The 17,016-nt window shown below is 43.6% G+C and overlaps 1 protein-coding gene across 7 annotated transcripts in view; it reads right to left on the bottom strand.

Moving 5' to 3' along the window:
- Nucleotides 1-17,016, bottom strand: part of pum1 (pumilio RNA-binding family member 1) — a 170,673-nt gene that overhangs the window by 106,573 nt on the left and 47,084 nt on the right. For 4 of the 7 annotated variants that reach the window (XM_068011554.1, XM_068011560.1, XM_068011559.1 and 1 more), the window contains exons 1-2: nt 10,070-10,174; nt 7,218-7,707 (exon numbers count right to left, since the gene is read on the bottom strand). In XM_068011554.1, coding sequence (XP_067867655.1) covers nt 7,218-7,670 — 453 coding nt within the window. In that variant the 5' untranslated portion in view covers nt 7,671-7,707; nt 10,070-10,174. Of the gene's footprint in view, nt 1-7,217; nt 7,708-10,069; nt 10,175-17,016 lie in introns of those variants that run through there. The other 3 variants (XM_068011556.1, XM_068011558.1, XM_068011557.1) reach the window with 1 other exon arrangement.

Below are 17,016 nucleotides of genomic sequence, written 5' to 3'. Positions count from 1 at the left end.
AGCAGCAAGAATCCTAGCACTTTTTTCATCCTTCACCCAGGGACACTCAAGTCAATTAAATTAACTACATAACAAGGGATTTAACCTGGGACTTTAAAAAAAAGTTCCATACACAAACCAGATGAAGGAGCAAAGGAGAAACGCAAGCAAGAATTCAGAGATGGCGACGCCAAAGCGAAGGCCACAGTTGAATTAGTAAGATCTGCAGAGTGAGGAAAGAGGCAACTGAGATTTCAAGGGAAAAGATTAAAAGCAAAACTTATGCATCACTTCAAGTGAAAAACCGTTAATGTGGGGGTACATAGGAAACAGGACCAGGAGTAGGCCATTTAACCCCTCCGTCATTCAATGAGATCATGGCTGATCTATGATCAAACTCCAGACTTTCTCCACTTTTCAGAAACAAACAGACCACACTGAGTGCAATATATAACAGAACTTCATCCAGAAGAACCATCACTTCTGATAAAAGGAAACTCTGGGTTAAATGACTGCAGTTTATTCATTTCACATCCAGCTGAACCAAACAAACCAAGACTTTACAGCCTGAAAGCAGTTTTGTTAATATTTATTTCACTTCAGCTCTTTTCTCCAGGAGCAGCCCTCTCCAGTCTTCTGGATGAACTGGTCATTCAGTTCTGTGAAATGACTCCCAATTCAATACTAACTTTCTCCTTGGGTTATACAGAGTTCTCAGCTACTTTGTCGATTCTGCTCGGAGAGATCTCTGGAAAAGAGGTGGGATAAGACTGCGAAGCACTGCTGCATTTGAGGACTTAGTTCCAATCCTTTTTTAAAAAAACAACCACCGAGTAAGGAGATGGGGGTGAGAGAAATTTATTTACACAGAAGGCTGTTGGAGATGGAATATTTTGCAACAGGAAGTGGTTAAGGCAGAAGTCATTACATCCTTTACAGGAAAACTAGATAACTATTAGAAGCAAAGAAAAATACAGGACTATGGAGTGAGACACTGGGATTAGTTCCTGCACTGCTCTCGCAAAAAGCTGATACAGACAATGGGTCAAATGGCCTCCTTCTGAGCTGTGCTGGAAAACATATGATCCACAAAAAAAAACTTGAGTCCCAATGGTTGAGTAGCAGTTTTATTCTTAGAAATAATTTTACTTTTAGTCCTTTCTTTGGCATTTAGTCTTATTTTCTTTATAGTCTTCAGAACAAAACTGACTGATTTAGTGTGATCTCTTGTTCCTTAATTCTAGTCAAAGGACAAGACTACAGTTCCAACATCTATCCCAAGGGCTTTTTTTAATCTGTTCCCACAATATTGGTGACACTGCTTTTGCCCATTCCTAGTTTTCGAGTGGTGTGGCAACGGGCAATTCCAAATTACTGCAGCCCCTCTGGTGAGGTCACTCCTCCACAATGATGTTAGCTAAGGATTTTCAAGACAGCAATTGCTTTCTAACCAAGTGGCTTGCAAATACATTTCAGAAGGCATTAAAAGAGCATGGGTAGGCCAGATATCCTTTCTTACAGGACCTGAGTAAACAAATGGGTTCTTACAACCCTGCTGCTTTCATGGTCCAGTCCAGTATAACCAATAAGCTTTGTAGTTATCAAGCTGGAATAGCAATCCAGTTTTGGAAAACTGATCAGTATTGTTTTCAACAAGGTTTCAGTGTCTCAAAGTTTAGTTTTCACAGATTCAAAGAATTTTACATCCCATTCTTCCCATCTGAAACATCTATAGCAAACTTGCATCTTTAGAACATCTTTAACTTAAGAAAAAAACAACACGGCGCTACTCACGGCATAACGCGACAAGAACTGGCACCGAGCCAAAGGAGATATTAGTTGGGGTAACCAAAAGATTTGTTAAAAAGGTGGGTATAAGGAGGGTCTTAAAGGGGGAGGTGGAGAGTCAGATGGGTTTAGAAAGGGAATTCCAAAGAAGGTATGGCCAACGGATGCAAAACAGGAATGAAGAGGTCTGTAGGGAGGGACTTGTAAGGCTGGAGGAACCTTACATCTGCTGTATAGATGGAGAAGGGCAAGGCCATGAAGAAAATTAGGCACAAGGATGAGATTTTTACATTACAGGCACTGCATGACCAGAGCTAATGAAGGTCAGCAAGGAGAGTAGTGATGGGCGGAAGAGACTATTTGATATTGGTGAGTAGCTGGACCAGGAAAGTCCTGGGTTTGATCCTCGGTCTGGAGAGACTGATTTAAACTAGGGATGCAGCAAGGACACAACTGGTTCAGTGCCACTGGATTGGGATGGGGAGGTGGGAAATTGGTGAGGGTTCTTGCTACATTCAGGAGCATGAAACGCTTGGAGGAAATGCACATGCATGAATGCCAATTCACATACAAGTCCCCTATAGTTGAATAGTTTCCCAATCTAGAATTGAGCCTTCAGGAAAGAATGGGAGGGAAAAGAAAACTGTTTAGAAAAATTGGCACAAGAGAAAACAAATCTTTACTTTAAAAGAGTTCTCTGCATACCCTCAAATTGAAATAACACACCATGTGCAAAGAAATGTTTTTAGGCAAGTTCAGAAAAATAGATTCAAGTAAACTAAAGTGAAGCAACAGATGAATGGTTTTAAAAAAACAAAATAACTTGTTTCATCGGTGTTTGAAGGTACTCCATGCATATGTATTTTAATTCTCAGCCACCTCCCACCTCCATACCATAGCATGAAAACACTAACACACTGAACCTTCGACAATGCTGATAAACATATCTTCCAAAATATTCAGCGATATCCTTTCCATCTGGCACTTTCCATGGATAACAGGTTTTTAAGTACAAAACAACAAAAATGCCTACTTGCAGTTTAGCGAGTCACTTGGAAATGCATGTAATGCTACACCATATTTAAAGGGTACACTAGACTAAAGTGCTAAAATGCATGTCTCAGCTGCATCAAGCCTGTAAATTATGAACCATAACTATTTTCCCACTACATAGAGTGAAGTACAAATTACATTTTAAGTATTCTTACCAAAATGACTCTTGCCAGATCTCTCAAAGTGAAACAACAATTTTTTTTTTGTTTGGACACTCCTTCTCACTCCCTCCTCTGGAGGCAGCAGAACATGCGAGTCAATCCTAAGGGGACCAGCAACCTCATGATACTTTGCCCCATGGGCCAGTCTGCATGCATTTGAGAGGTGACATCAGATAGCAGCTCATAGGAGACACTGAAGCCCTGCTCAGCCCTGTCCCATGGAATCCTGGCTGAGCTCTCTCAATGCTGGGCTCTCACCCCAGATCAGAAATCAAACATGGGACTCTCCAGGGCTTTGTGATTCAGTACTGCTGCATATAGTGCACTGATTCACCGACAAAGACGAATCCCAACTTTAGAGACTGTGGCCAGGGTTTTCCCACTGTAGTGCTCCCCAGTATGAGATGCTGGGCTGGGGAACACAGAAGTGAAAAGTTATTTTTATCTAAATAAAAAAACTCCCCAAACGTTTAGTTGATAAAGGCATCACCCTACATAGTACTAAGTCACACAGAACAAAGGGTCTCAGGTTTGTTTTTGCACCTGTGCTTCGTTAGGTTTCAGCTGAGCACTACAACTGTCCTCGGAAGTTATGATTCTCACACTTGACCACTATTAAAATGACCACTGCTGAAAAAAAGCATACCTGCAGATGTCAGGTGAGATAATTAGGTGTGAATGTAATGCCCTCTACGGTCCCAACAACCCATTAATTGTTACTATTTATGGCCCACAGCTGAAGAACAGCCATTTGAATAAGGGTCCTGTGAGTCGCAGGACGCACGTTAGCAAAGCTCAGCTTGCAAGGGAGGAGAGAAACTCATTTATTTTTTTTTAAATGAAGGAAAATTATGCACTCAATGTTGGCTTGGCCTTTGCTAATTTTATGCTACAAATACTGGCTTGATTGTTGTCCAATCGCATTGCTCCTTATACTTCAGCACTGCTTGTAAACAAACCAAGCAAGTCTGTCTCCCAGCATCCCTCAGGAGACATACATCAAAGAAAGAGAAGGAACTAGCACCACGAGAAACTGGGTGTGAACCTGCTACATTCTATTACCTGTGCAGGGTTGCAAACCAATGCAAGATGCAACAGAATGTTTCAAACCACAGATATCTTAATTGGGATACTTTAAATAAAATTAACTCAGGTTTATTAGCAGACCCTAGAACATCAGAGTTATTTATTTATTTCTCGTCATGAAATCAGTTAACATGCAATGTCACAACAGCCATCAAGTTTGATTTTCTCTCAATCTATCCTGCTAACAATGGTTACGTTGAGCGTTGAAATTATTTTTGCACTTTTCATGGGCCAAGAAGAGTGAAGGGAATGGTCCTGCACACAGTGCACAGGGCTGCAAAACTTTTGTTTCCCAGTTATGAAAAAACTGCATGTGCACTGCCCCACATGAATGTTTCCTTGCACAAACATAAGCAGTTCTACAGTAGACAACTAAAAACCTCTCACATGCCACCCATCACAAAGATATTCATGTTGAGTGGTCTGCCCTCTGCTCAATATTTCTAGACACTCAGCCTGTGTTAAACAGGAACCCATGCAGCAAGACACACAGAGCAAAATACAGCATTACATATATTTTTTCAATTTGGCAAAAACTCAGGAGATCAATAGAGGTGACAGTGATAGAGAAAAATATTATTTTATGCATTCCTACAGGTAAGGATCACAGCACCAGCAGCCCTTCTCCCAAGTTGAAAAGAAATTTTTGCACAAATGCTTATTTATTGAGGAAAGAAAAATTAAGTTTGTATTCAAAAGTGCCCTGTTCAAAAGGTTCAGCTGGTGCTAACCAAGTCAAAATGCAACCAGCCACGAGTGTCCGCTGGCCTCTATTCAGTTTGCTGATCTCAACCAGGGTGGCGCTGTAGGGACAACAACTGGACTGAGCTTCACCATGTGCTATATTTTTAAATTTCTCAGCAAGTGGGCAATGCCAAGCATTTATTGCCAATCCCTAATTGCTGAGGGCGTGCTGGTTAGCTTTCTCTTTGACCAAGTGCAGTATTTGTGCTGATGCTATACAGGTATTTCAGGATTCTGCCCCAGAGACAATGGGAGAGAAAAAAAACCACAGCAAAAAAAATTTCACTCCTGATTGCTACCTAATGAATTGTTAGAAAGTGTGCATGCTGGGTGAAAATAAGATAAACTTGGACTGCAACTTCCCACCATCAACCATCAGTCCAGTGTCGCACGTTAAGAACTGCTGCTTTGGCAAAGTACTAGATGGTACCTATGAAACCACCCCAAGCTCAAGATTCAGTGCCTTCGGGAATGTTTTATATCCAATTAATCACTTTTGAACCTCGGCACCATTAAACAGGCAAATGCAAGAGGCAATTTGCACACAGTGACGTCTCACTAAAAAAGCAATAAATGACCAGATAATCTGTCTTTGATAGTATTGGTTAAAGGATAACTATTGGCCTGGATTTCAGAACTCCCCTGCTCTTCTTTGAGCAGTGCTACAAAATCTTTTAAGTCCACCTAAACAGCAGACTAGACTTCAGTTTAACACCTCATTCAAAAAAAAAGCACATGCAAAAGAGCTCCTCTCCCTCTGTACTTCATTGAAGTGCCTTGGAATGTTAAATGCGCAATATAAAAGCAAGTAGTTTTTGTTGAAGTGGAAGTCCAGGTTCTGGATTCAAGTTCTCCAAGTGTGATCAACCTTGGTTAGACCGTATTTGGAGAACTGTATGCAGTTCTGGTCTCCATATTAAAAAAAGGATCTAGAGGCACTGGAAAGGGCATATGCAGAAGACTGGCAAGGCAATACCAGATTAGAAAGACTGTATTTATCAGAAATTTATTTCTTTACTCTAGACAAGAGAAGGCTGAATATGCAGGTGCAGCAAGCAATTAGAAAGATAAAAGGTATGCTGGCCTTTATTGCAAGGGAATTTGAGTACATTACTAAAGAAGTTTTGCTGCAATTGTATAAAGCCTTGGTGAGACTGCGTCTGGAGTATTGTGTACAGTTTTGGTCTCCTTATCTAAGGAAGGATATACTTGCCATAGAGGGAGTGCAATGGAGCTTTACCAGACTAATCCCTGCGATGGCAGGATTGTCTTATGAGGAGAGATTACAGAAACTGGGCCTGCATTCTCTAGAGTTTCGAAGAATGAGAGGTGATCTCATTGAAACTTTAAAAATTCTTACAGGGCTATGACAGGGTGGATGTGGATAGTATGTTCCTCTGGCTGGTGAGTCTAGAACCAGGGGACACAGTCTTAGAATAAGGGGCAGGTCATTTAAGACTAAGACGAGGAGGAATTTCTTTACTCAGAGGGTGGTGAATCTGTGGAATTCTCTACCCGAGAGGGCTGTGGAAGGTCAATCATTGAGCATGTTCAAGACAGAAGTCGACAGATTTCTGGATACTAATGACATCAAGGGATATGGGAATAGTGGGGAAAATGGCATAGAGGTAGATGATCAGCCATGATCTGTTAGAATAGCAGAGCAGGCTCGACGTGCCGAATGGCCTACACCTCCTCCTAGTTCCTATGATCCTAAGGCTGAAGGCTGACTTGATAGAGGTATTTCAGATTATTAAAGGGTTTGATAAGTTTGAGAGAAGCTACTTTCATTTGTGGGGGAGACCAATCTAGTGGCCATCAATAAATTCAATGATGAGTTCAGAGAAACTTTTTTACCCAGAGAGTGATTAGAATATGAAACGCCCTACCACAGGGAGTAGCTGAGGCAAATAGCATTGATACATTTAAGAGAAAGCTAGATAAAACACATGAGGTTAGATAAGAAAGGATGGAAGGAGGCCTGTGTGGGGCATAAACACAGGCATGGACCAGTTGGGCCAAATGACCTGTTTCTGTGCTGGTCGACTTGATGTAACTCTATGCAAGTCCCGGAGTGGGGCTTGAACCCATGATCACTCAAGATTAAGTAAGAAACATTCTTAATTTCATGCCCATTTATGGAATATATGTTTATATTTAGGACTGTTACGACAGCAAAATGCAAACCCAGATGTTTATGATCTACAATATGTCTTGGATGTATGTTATTAAGGCTGAGCAATTGGGAAATGTCTGAATGCTTGGTACACAAAGGAAAGGCACAGCAAAAAAAAATTTCACTCCTGATTGCTACCTAATGAATTGTTAGAAAGTGTGCATGCTGGGTGAAAATAAGATAAACTTGGACTGCAACTTCCCACCATCAACCTAAGGAAAGGCACTGACCTGGTGATGTTCAACGTGTATGCTGTCTCCTGTAGGCCAGCGGTGCTTCCCATTGTAACCGCCACCTCCACCTCCTCCTCCGCCACCTCCACTACCACCACCCCCAGCAACTCCACTGCCGCCACCTCCTCCCAGATGCTCCCCTGGCTGCCGCTGGAAGAAATAATCCACCATGGCATCGTCCTGCGAGCGGCCCGCGGCCAGTGCAAGCGCTGGCACCACCACTGGCACGGGAGGCCCCATCGAGCCAGGGCCTTGCGCGGAGACCGAGGCAGCGGCCAGCACCTGGGAGGCGACGTGCTGTTGCTGCTGTTGCTGGGGGCCGGCAGCGGAGGGTCCTGTTAACACCACGGGCATGTTGTGAGCGATGCTGTTACCGAAACTGTCCTGAGGTGGCGGCTGCTGTTGATACTGCTGCTGGGGGAGGGAGTCCTGCCAGAGCACTTCATTCATACCTTAAAAACACAGGGAACAACCATTCCACCTACACCTGCAAAACAAAACATATAAACAATAAAGCATAGTTTAAAATATTTTTGCAAGCAGAAATAAAAAGCATAAAAAAACACAATTTTTTGTTACTGAATATGTATTTAAAATCTTAAAATTTAAAGTTTTTTTTTTAACAAAAAACATAAAATGCAGTGTTGCTTCCCACAACTGAAAATGGGCTTTGATGGTACTTCAACAGACAAGTCCCACCCCAAGTTCCTCCACGTGTTGGAATATACTTCACTGCAAATGGAAAAATGATCGCATGAAAATGTGACTGTGAATAGAAAGGAGCTTCGCATCCATTCTTTTTGAAAATAAAACTTCCAGAAATAAATACAAGAACATGCAAATTCACCCCCAAATCCTCGAGGTCTTAAAATCAATGTATGCATTTAACAAATGGAAAATAGAACTTAACAGGAAGGGGTCTCCTTAAAAATGGCTTTGAACAGCATGTGAATCCCCCTCAATACATCCCACGTGCTGCAATCTATTTTACAACATAAAATAAAAATCAATGCATAAATTCAGGGCACATGCCGGAAGAACATGTATTTTTTTTTATTAATTACGTCTTTAAGTAGCACATGACCATGCCATCTCCAGCCTCTATTTTCCATGGGCCCGTGCAAGTTTACAACTTAACAAGGAAATTCAAAATACAGAAATTATATTTGACAAGCACTGAACATGCAGCACCCCCACCCCCAACCATGTGTCTTGGCACTGCAGAATATATAGATGCAACAAAGAGAAACAGGCCTAGATTTGAAACTGAAATACACATGGTATAAAAATACTAGAACTGCTGGGCAGGGGATATTCTGCTCTTACTGCAAATCTTCCAGCTTTCCCAGTTTGCTTTTGTATCCCCAACTGAATGGAAATAGTATTTTTTAAATTATGCTTTTGAATAGCAGAGGAACCTGCAATCTCATCTTAGTATTCATGTGTCCGAACGTGTACTTATTAAAAAATATACAAATTCAAAACAGGACTGACTGGAAGGTGTTAAACTGCAGTTTAATTCAGCTTCCCTGACTCTTAATTTGTGTAATTCACACCCCTCAACAACTGTGCTTTTGATACACCCAGCATCAAAAAAGGAACATGGAACCCAACATATATATTTTTAATATTAAAATAGGGTGAGGGGATTTCTATCAGCCAACTAACCAAATCCATGTATTTCATACATCTTTCAACAAAACATCGTGCCAGTTAAAATATTTGCTTTGCACAATTACATCGAAGAGATATTTTAAAACTCAGTGAATTCAGTAATCAATATGTGCACAACTATTATGCTTCGTTGAATCTTGAGGAAAAAGCGATGATTCAAAACAAAAATTGTTTTACCAATTAATGCAAAATGTATATACAAGGCAGAAAAATAAAACTAAAAATTGTCTTTTAAACCCAATGTAAGCTTCAGGAACAGCTACAGTTGGGACATATGCAGAAACCATACAACTTTCCTAATTACAGGCCTGGCAGAGCTGCATCAACACCTACAGAAAAAAAATCCTCAACATCTGAATTTTAGACAATACCAGATCTCATTTTCTTGTTGAAATATTGAACGCAACTGATCCTGCACACAAACTAGCTTTCATCAATTCCAATATTTGCCCTATCAGCAATAAAAACATGGGAATTATAACTTAATGAAATGTTTATTTTTTCCAATCTTAGGCAACCTTATTCTCTTAAACAAATAATTCACTTCACCAAGAGAAAAATCATTTCAAAAGTGTAGCAAGTGCCAGCATATATTTCACACACAAAAACATTTTCAGACAACAAATCTTAGTTTTACCCAAGAGCAATGCCCTCCACACCAAATACGCAAACCACCCACATTTCACAACGCTTTTCTTCAAATCTACATTTCAACCTTTTAAACAAGTAAACAAATATTTTAACTGATGTTGCAATTATGAAAACAACCCCAGGATTTCATGCATTGAAACTAGCCTTCCTTCCCCATTGTAAAAGCCTCGTTTCCTGAAATAATTGAGACCAGCACATTTTCGCAAACTTTAACCATCTGGCTTTGTGCAGAGGTGGATGAACCTGTAAAATTAACCCCTTTTAGCCCCCTAAAATGCACCCCCCCCCCCTTAGTTATAATGCTGCTTGTCCTGCCCCTCCCCCCACAACCCACCCCTCTCCCCGATACACACACATTATAACAATGGCCCCCGAGCCTAAAATACTGGGCAGAAAGGGGCGCTGGAGGAAAACAAATCGCAGAAATTCTCCCCCTCCGGCGCCCCGCCGCCCCCCAATATCGGGCTCTGCTGGTGGCTGGGTGTCTAAGCTGTCGATTGGTGGGGTCGGACGGGGATACTCACAGGCAGAGCGGGCAGATTGCAGTAGATTGCGGCCCCTTCTCCGATGCTTCTTCTTTACAACATGGCGCTACACTGGGACACTCGGACGCAAGGCATCCTGGGCAAGGGCAGCCTCCCTTCCCCCACTCACTCTGCCTTTGTCTCACTTGCAGCTTGACTTAGTCTCTTAGAAACAGGTGACAGCCTCACCCCCTCAAACCCTTCCCTTTCATCATTATATATATATTAATATTCTTCATTTCTACAAATTAAAAGTCAATTTAAAAGTAGAAAAGGAGAAAAAAATCACCAGCCTTTCTTTGAAGGTACTGACAATACAATCCTTGCAACCACAAATTTGGCCTAATTTTTCTTATTGTGGAATTACACCATGACCACCACCCCTCAGTTATTTAACACACATTAAATTAAGAAAGAAAGAAGAAAATTAAAGAAAGACAGGAAAATAAATGAAGTGCAGCAGCAACCTGAGTCACACATTTGTGCACAGACTTTTGTCAGCAAAAGGCTGGAAACTGCAAAAAGTGCCACGGGTTTTCAGCAACACAGATTAGTGTTTGCACAGACGGCTGTCATGCAATTAAAGATGGGTTTTCATTGTCGACTAATGTCGCGGTTGCATTCATGCCAGTAAGAGCAAGTCGTGCGAGGGGTAAGAAGAGTCAAGTGAACTGCACAGTGAGATTTGCAGCAGCAGCCAAATTGTACCAAAGGCTGCAAATTGAACATTCACCAGAGGTGCAAACGTGTATAAAAGAGAGAGGGGGGGGGGAGAGAATGTAAAGCACAATTCTAGAATTTGGAACAGCAACAGAGGGGAAGGAAGACTTGCGAAAAAAGTGACAGGGAGGGGGATCACTTCGATGTACTGGCCAATATTTATCGCTCAACCAACATTACACAGATTATCTGATTATCATATTGCTGTTTGTGGGAGCTTGCTGTCCACAAATTGGCTGCCGCATTTCCTACATTACAGCAGTGACTATACTTCAAAAGTACTTCACTGGTTGTGAAGCACTTTGGGGTGTCCTGTGGTTGTGAAAGGCACTATATAAATATGTTTTTATTTCTTCTCACCCGCCCCAATGGTTCTACATTTGCAATCTTAGTCAAGTGGGAGCTCTGGAGATGTGCGTTTATGCAAACAAATTGCATTTATAGAGCACCTTTGACATAGGGAAACGACCAAGGCACTTTTCCTGGAGAGTAATTAGACAAAATTGACAGAGTCAAACACAGGGACATTAGGACAAAGCTTGGTCAACGAGGCAGGTTTTAAGGTATGGCTTCGAGAAGAGAGAGGTGGAGAGATTTGGGGAGTAAATTCTAGAGCTTAGAGCCTAGAGACCTCAAGGCACAGTCACCAATGGTGGGGTGAAGGAAGGCTTAAAGTTTCGCAATGTTATGGAGGTGAAAATCAGCAGTCTGTGTGATGGAGAGGATATGGCAAGGGTTCGAAAGCTCAGCTCAAGGATAAACTGGACGCCGCGTTTGCAAACAGTATAGCAGCTGGAATCAGAGGCTGAATTTATAGCAGGGGCTGAAGACAATTGCTTTGGCATTCCCAGTATTTAATTGTAGGAAATTTTGACTCATCCAGAATACGATGTTGGATAAGCGCGTAACAAATCAGAGGTGGTGGAAGGGTTGACAGAAGTGGTGGTGAGGTAGAATTGGGTGTCATTAGAGTGCTTGTAGAACCTGACGTCATGCCTTCAGATAATGGCAACAAGGGGCAACATGTAGATGAGAAATAGGAAGGAGACCAAGGATCGACTCTTGGGGAACTCCAGTGGTGTAAGGGCGAAAGAGAAGCCATTGCGAGAGACTCTCTAGCTATTATTGTATAAGTAAGAGTGGAAGCAGATGAGGGCAATCCCATTCCACTGGGCAGCAGAGGAGAGATGTTGGAGTAAGATAGTATGGTCGACTGTGTCAAAGGCTGCTGAAGGGTCAAGAGGGATGAGGAGGGATTGTGCACCACATCGCAGTCATAAGAACATAATTACATAAGAAGTAGGAGCAGGAATAGGCCATTCGGCCCCTTGAGCCTGCTCCACCATTCAATAAGATCATAGCTGATCTGATTATGGCCTTAACTCCATTTTCCTGTGTGCCCCCCCGATAACCCTTGACTCCCTTGTAGATCAAAAATCTAACTCAGCCTTGAAAATGTTCAATGACCCAGCCTCCCCTGCTCTCTGGGGAAAAGAAATCCAAAGATTAATGACCCTCTGAGAGAAAGAATTCCACCTCATCTCCATTTTAAATAGGAGACCACTTATTTTGAAAATGTGCCCCCTACACAAAAGTCCGAGTGTATCAGGCCTGTGTCCTCAGTACCTTGCTCTACGGCAGCGAGGCCTGGACAACGTATGCCAGCCAAGAGCGACGTCTCAATTCATTCCATCTTCGCTGCCTTCGGAGAATACTTGGCATCAGGTGGCAGGACTATATCTCCAACACAGAAGTCCTTGAAGCGGCCAACACCCCCAGCTTATACACACTACTGAGTCAGCGGCGCTTGAGATGGCTTGGCCATGTGAGCCGCATGGAAGATGGCAGGATCCCCAAAGACACATTGTACAGCGAGCTCGCCACTGGTATCAGACCCACCGGCCGTCCATGTCTCCGTTATAAAGACGTCTGCAAACGCGACATGAAATCGTGTGACATTGATCACAAGTCGTGGGAGTCAGTTGCCAGCAGTCGCCAGAGCTGGCGGGCAGCCATAAAGACAGGGCTAAATTGTGGCGAGTCGAAGAGACTTAGTAGTTGGCAGGAAAAAAGACAGAGGCGCAAGGGGAGAGCCAACTGTGCAACAGCCCCAACAAACAAATTTCTCTGCAGCACCTGTGGAAGAGCCTGTCACTCCAGAATTGGCCTTTATAGCCACTCCAGGCGCTGCTTCACAAACCACTGACCACCTCCAGGCGCGTATCCATTGTCTCTCGAGATAAGGAGGCCCAAAAGAAAAGAAAAAAAAAGAAAGTTCCAGGTTCCCCCACGAGGGGAAGCATCCTCTCAGCATCTACCCTGTCAAGCCCACTAAAAATCTTATACGTTTCAATAAGATCACATCTCAGTCTTCTAAACTCCAATGAGTATAGGCCAAACATTCTTAACCTTTCCTCATAAGACAATCCCTTCATCCCAGGAATCAACCTAGTAAACCTTGTCTGTACTGCCTCCAATGCAATTATATCCCGCCTTAAGTAAGGAGACCAAAACTGGACACAGTCACAGAGGATTTCATTTGTGCCTCTGATTGATGCCATTTCAGTGCTGTAGCAGGAGGGAAAAACCTGGTTTAGAGAGGTTCAAACATGGAGTTGCAGGAAAGTTGGGCACGGAATTGGGAGGTGACAATTGGGAGGTGAATTGGGGCGGCACAGTGGTGCAGTGGTTAGCACCGCAGCCTCACAGCTCCAGCGACCCGGGTGCGATTCTGGGTACTGCCTGTGTGGAGTTTGCAAGTTCTCCCTGTGTCTGCGTGGGTTTTCCCCGGGTGCTCCAGTTTCCTCCCACAGCCAAAGACTTGCAGGTGATAGGTAAATTGGCCGTTGTAAATTGCCCCTAGTGTAGGTAGGGAATATGGGATTACTGTAGGGTTAGTATAAATGGGTGGTTGTTGGTCGGCACAGACTCGGAGGGCCGAAGGGCCTGTTTCAGTGCTGTATCTCTAAATAAAAAATAAATAAATAATACACACAAAGACTTTGAAGATGAAAAGGAGGTAGGAGATGGGTCTATAGTTTGCAAGGGCAGAGGGATCAAGGGCGTTCATTTTGCTGAGGCGGTAATGGCATATTTGAAAGGGAGGGAGACAGTATCTGAGGAGAGGGAACCATTTACAATATGAACAAGCACAGGGATTAGGAAGGGAAGTTTGGTGATCAGCAGTTTTGTGGGATCGAGTCAACAGTGAAGGTGTTGGCGCTCATGGACAAGATGGTCCTGGAGAGGGCATGAGGGGAGATAGGAGAAAAATTAAAGATGCAAATTCAGGGCTAGAGCACGCGCAGGCCTTTACTTGCCAATGTTTTGAGGTTGGACACACGAGCCAAAACTCGCCATTACTTGTGAGTAAAAAGATAGAAAGAACTTACATTTATAAAGCACCTTTCATAGCCACAGGATGTCCCAAGGTGCTTTACTACCAATTAAGAACTTTTGAAGTGTAGTTCGTATTGCAGCGAAGGGAAATGCGCATCAAGGTCACACAAACAGGAATGAGTAAATGCCTGAATAAATTTTTTTTCCAAGTAGTGTTGCTTTTGAGATAAACACTGGCCAGGACACTCGGGGAATTCCCCTGCTCTTCAGGGAATCTTTTATGTCTACCCATGACAGCAGACAAGGCCTTGGTTTAATGCCTCACCCAAAAGACAGCACCTATAACAGTGCAGCATTTCCTCTGTACTGCACTGAAGTGTGTGTTTTTTTTTATTCGTTTCATGAGATGTGGGCATTGCTAGCCATGTGGGGTAGGTACACCCACAGTGCTGTTAGGAAGGAGTTCCAGGATTTTGACCCAGCGACAGTGAAGGAACGGCGATATAGTTCCAAGTCAGTTTAGTTTAGTTTAGAGATACAGCACTGAAACAGGCCCTTCAGCCCACCGAGTCTGTGCCGACCATCAACCACCCATTTATACTAATCCTACACTAATCCCATATTCCTACCACATCTCCACCTGTCCCTATATTTCCCTACCACCTACCTATACTAGGGGCAATTTATAATGGCCAATTAACCTATCAACCTGCAAGTCTTTGGCATGTGGGAGGAAACCAGAGCACCAGGAGGAAACCCACGCAGACACAGGGACTACTGCCAGGATGGTGTGTGGCTTGGAGGGGAACTTGCAGGTGGTGGTGTTCCCATGTAGTTGCTACCCTTGTCCTTCTGGGTGGTAGAGGTCGCGGGTTTGGAAGGTGCTGCCTGAGTAGCCTTGGTGCGTTGCTGCAGTGCATCTTGTAGATGGTACACACTGTACTGCTGCCACTGTGTGTTGGTGGTGGATGGAGTGAATGTTTGTGGATGGGATGCCAATCAAGCGGGCTGCTTTGTCCTGGATGGTGTCAAGCTTCCTGAGTGTTGTTGGAGCTGCACCTACCCAGGTAACTGGACAGTATTCCATCACATTCCTGACTTGTGCCTTGTAAATGATGGACAGGCTTTGGGGAGTAAGGAGGTGAGTTACTCGCCGCAGGAATCCTAGCCTCTAACCTGCTCTTGTAGCCATGGTATTTATATGGCTGGTCCATTTTAGCTTCTGGTCAATGGTAACCCCCAGGATGTTAATAGTGGGGGATTCAGCGATGGTAATGCCATTGAATGTCAAGGGGCGATGGTTAGAAACTCTCTTGTTGGAGATGGTCATTGCTTGGATTATGTGCTCAAGTGCCCGATGAACCCACAACCATCTGACTCCGAGCCACCAGTGCTGCCACTGACAAGGTGTTAAAACGGGTGTTCAAAACGCACCCAAGCAGTTTTTCAACCTTACTGGACACCCAACTGGTTTTACACTCATAGGAACAGGAATAGGCTATTCAGCTCCTTGAGCCTGTATCTTGCAATGTCAAGTACAAGTGGTGTCTTAGTCTACTGGCGGGATTTCAGACTGTTGCATACCACTGGTCACAACGGGGGCCGAAAGCACTTGGCAGCAAGATAAAAATGACAGGATAACTGTATCCCAAGTCATGCAAGTGTTGACTATATTGTTGGTGATAGTCAAATCACACTAAAAGCAATCACATATTGGGCTGCAAGGCGATCGGAAGTCAAGTGGAAAGAATACCAACCCACAGAGACAGGTCCACCCTCCACATTTCATTCGTGAACCAAGCCATCTGGTGTCCTGTAGTGCTGAGGACCTGTCCGGCTCAGGTATCAGACTGTTAAGTCTAAAACCCGGTCCTGAGTTTCCATCTTGGAGCCACCTCGAACCGAGACACCATGCCTACCTCTTCCAAAGAGGCAAGTGACGCCCGTTTGAAATGATCTGCCAAATAAGGCAGGAGCATGGTGACATTCTCTCTCTACTCTCCCTCTGCCCCCATCCTGGCAATCAGGCCCTCAAAGCCAAGGAAACTCTTCTTTTGGTGCTTCTTACTTGTTAGCTTATCCTGTTTGAATTGGTTGTTTTTGACTCTTAACTGCCCTCTGAAATAGCCTTGTACTCAAGGAGGTGGCTCATCACCACCCTCTCGAGCACAATTAGCAACCTGGGAGTGGAGCGGTGGCTGGCGGACCTGCAAGGAAGCTAATCCGGAGTGGTGGCTGTACATAAAGAGCGGGGCACGAGGCCCTTACTTACCTGGGAGCGGAGCGGAGGCTGGCGGACCTGCGAGGAAACTGATCCTGAGCGGCGGCTGTAAATAAAGAGCGGGGCTCAAGGCTCTCATTCACTTACCTGGGAGTGGAGCGGTGGTTGGCTCCGAGTCTCTCGGCGTGGGCTGAGACTCGAAAAGAGGAGAAAAACTTAGTGACATCACGGGAATTCTGCAAGGTGATTGGCTGGGTAAGTAACAGCTGTTAGTGCATTTATATTGCTTAAAAAAAGGAAAGTTTTTTTTTAAAATAACACAAGTGATAAGGTGAGTAGTACTAAAGGGTGTTTATTTTTTTAATTAGTGTAATTTATTAAAGACTTTAGATTGTACTGGGTAGTGTTTGGAGTAGAACAAGGCCCCTAGTGCAATTAATATTTTTTAAATGAGTAACTAATTAATTTAAAGGTAAGTCAAGGTAGGAGAGCTTGCACCCGTGATATGCTCCTCCTGCGCTATGTGGGAAATCAGGGATGCTTCCAGTGTCCCTGACAACCATGTGTGCAGAAAGTGTATCCTTCTGCAGCTACTGACTACCCGCATTACGGAGCTAGAGCTGTGGGTGGATTCACTGTGGAGCATCCGGGATGCTGAGAACGTCGT

Source organism: Heterodontus francisci, chromosome 31 (genome assembly GCF_036365525.1).
Source record: "Heterodontus francisci isolate sHetFra1 chromosome 31, sHetFra1.hap1, whole genome shotgun sequence".
Lineage (NCBI taxonomy): Eukaryota > Metazoa > Chordata > Chondrichthyes > Heterodontiformes > Heterodontidae > Heterodontus > Heterodontus francisci.
The sequence above is the reverse complement of the archived record's forward strand: the minus strand, read 5'-3'. Positions and strand labels throughout refer to the sequence as shown.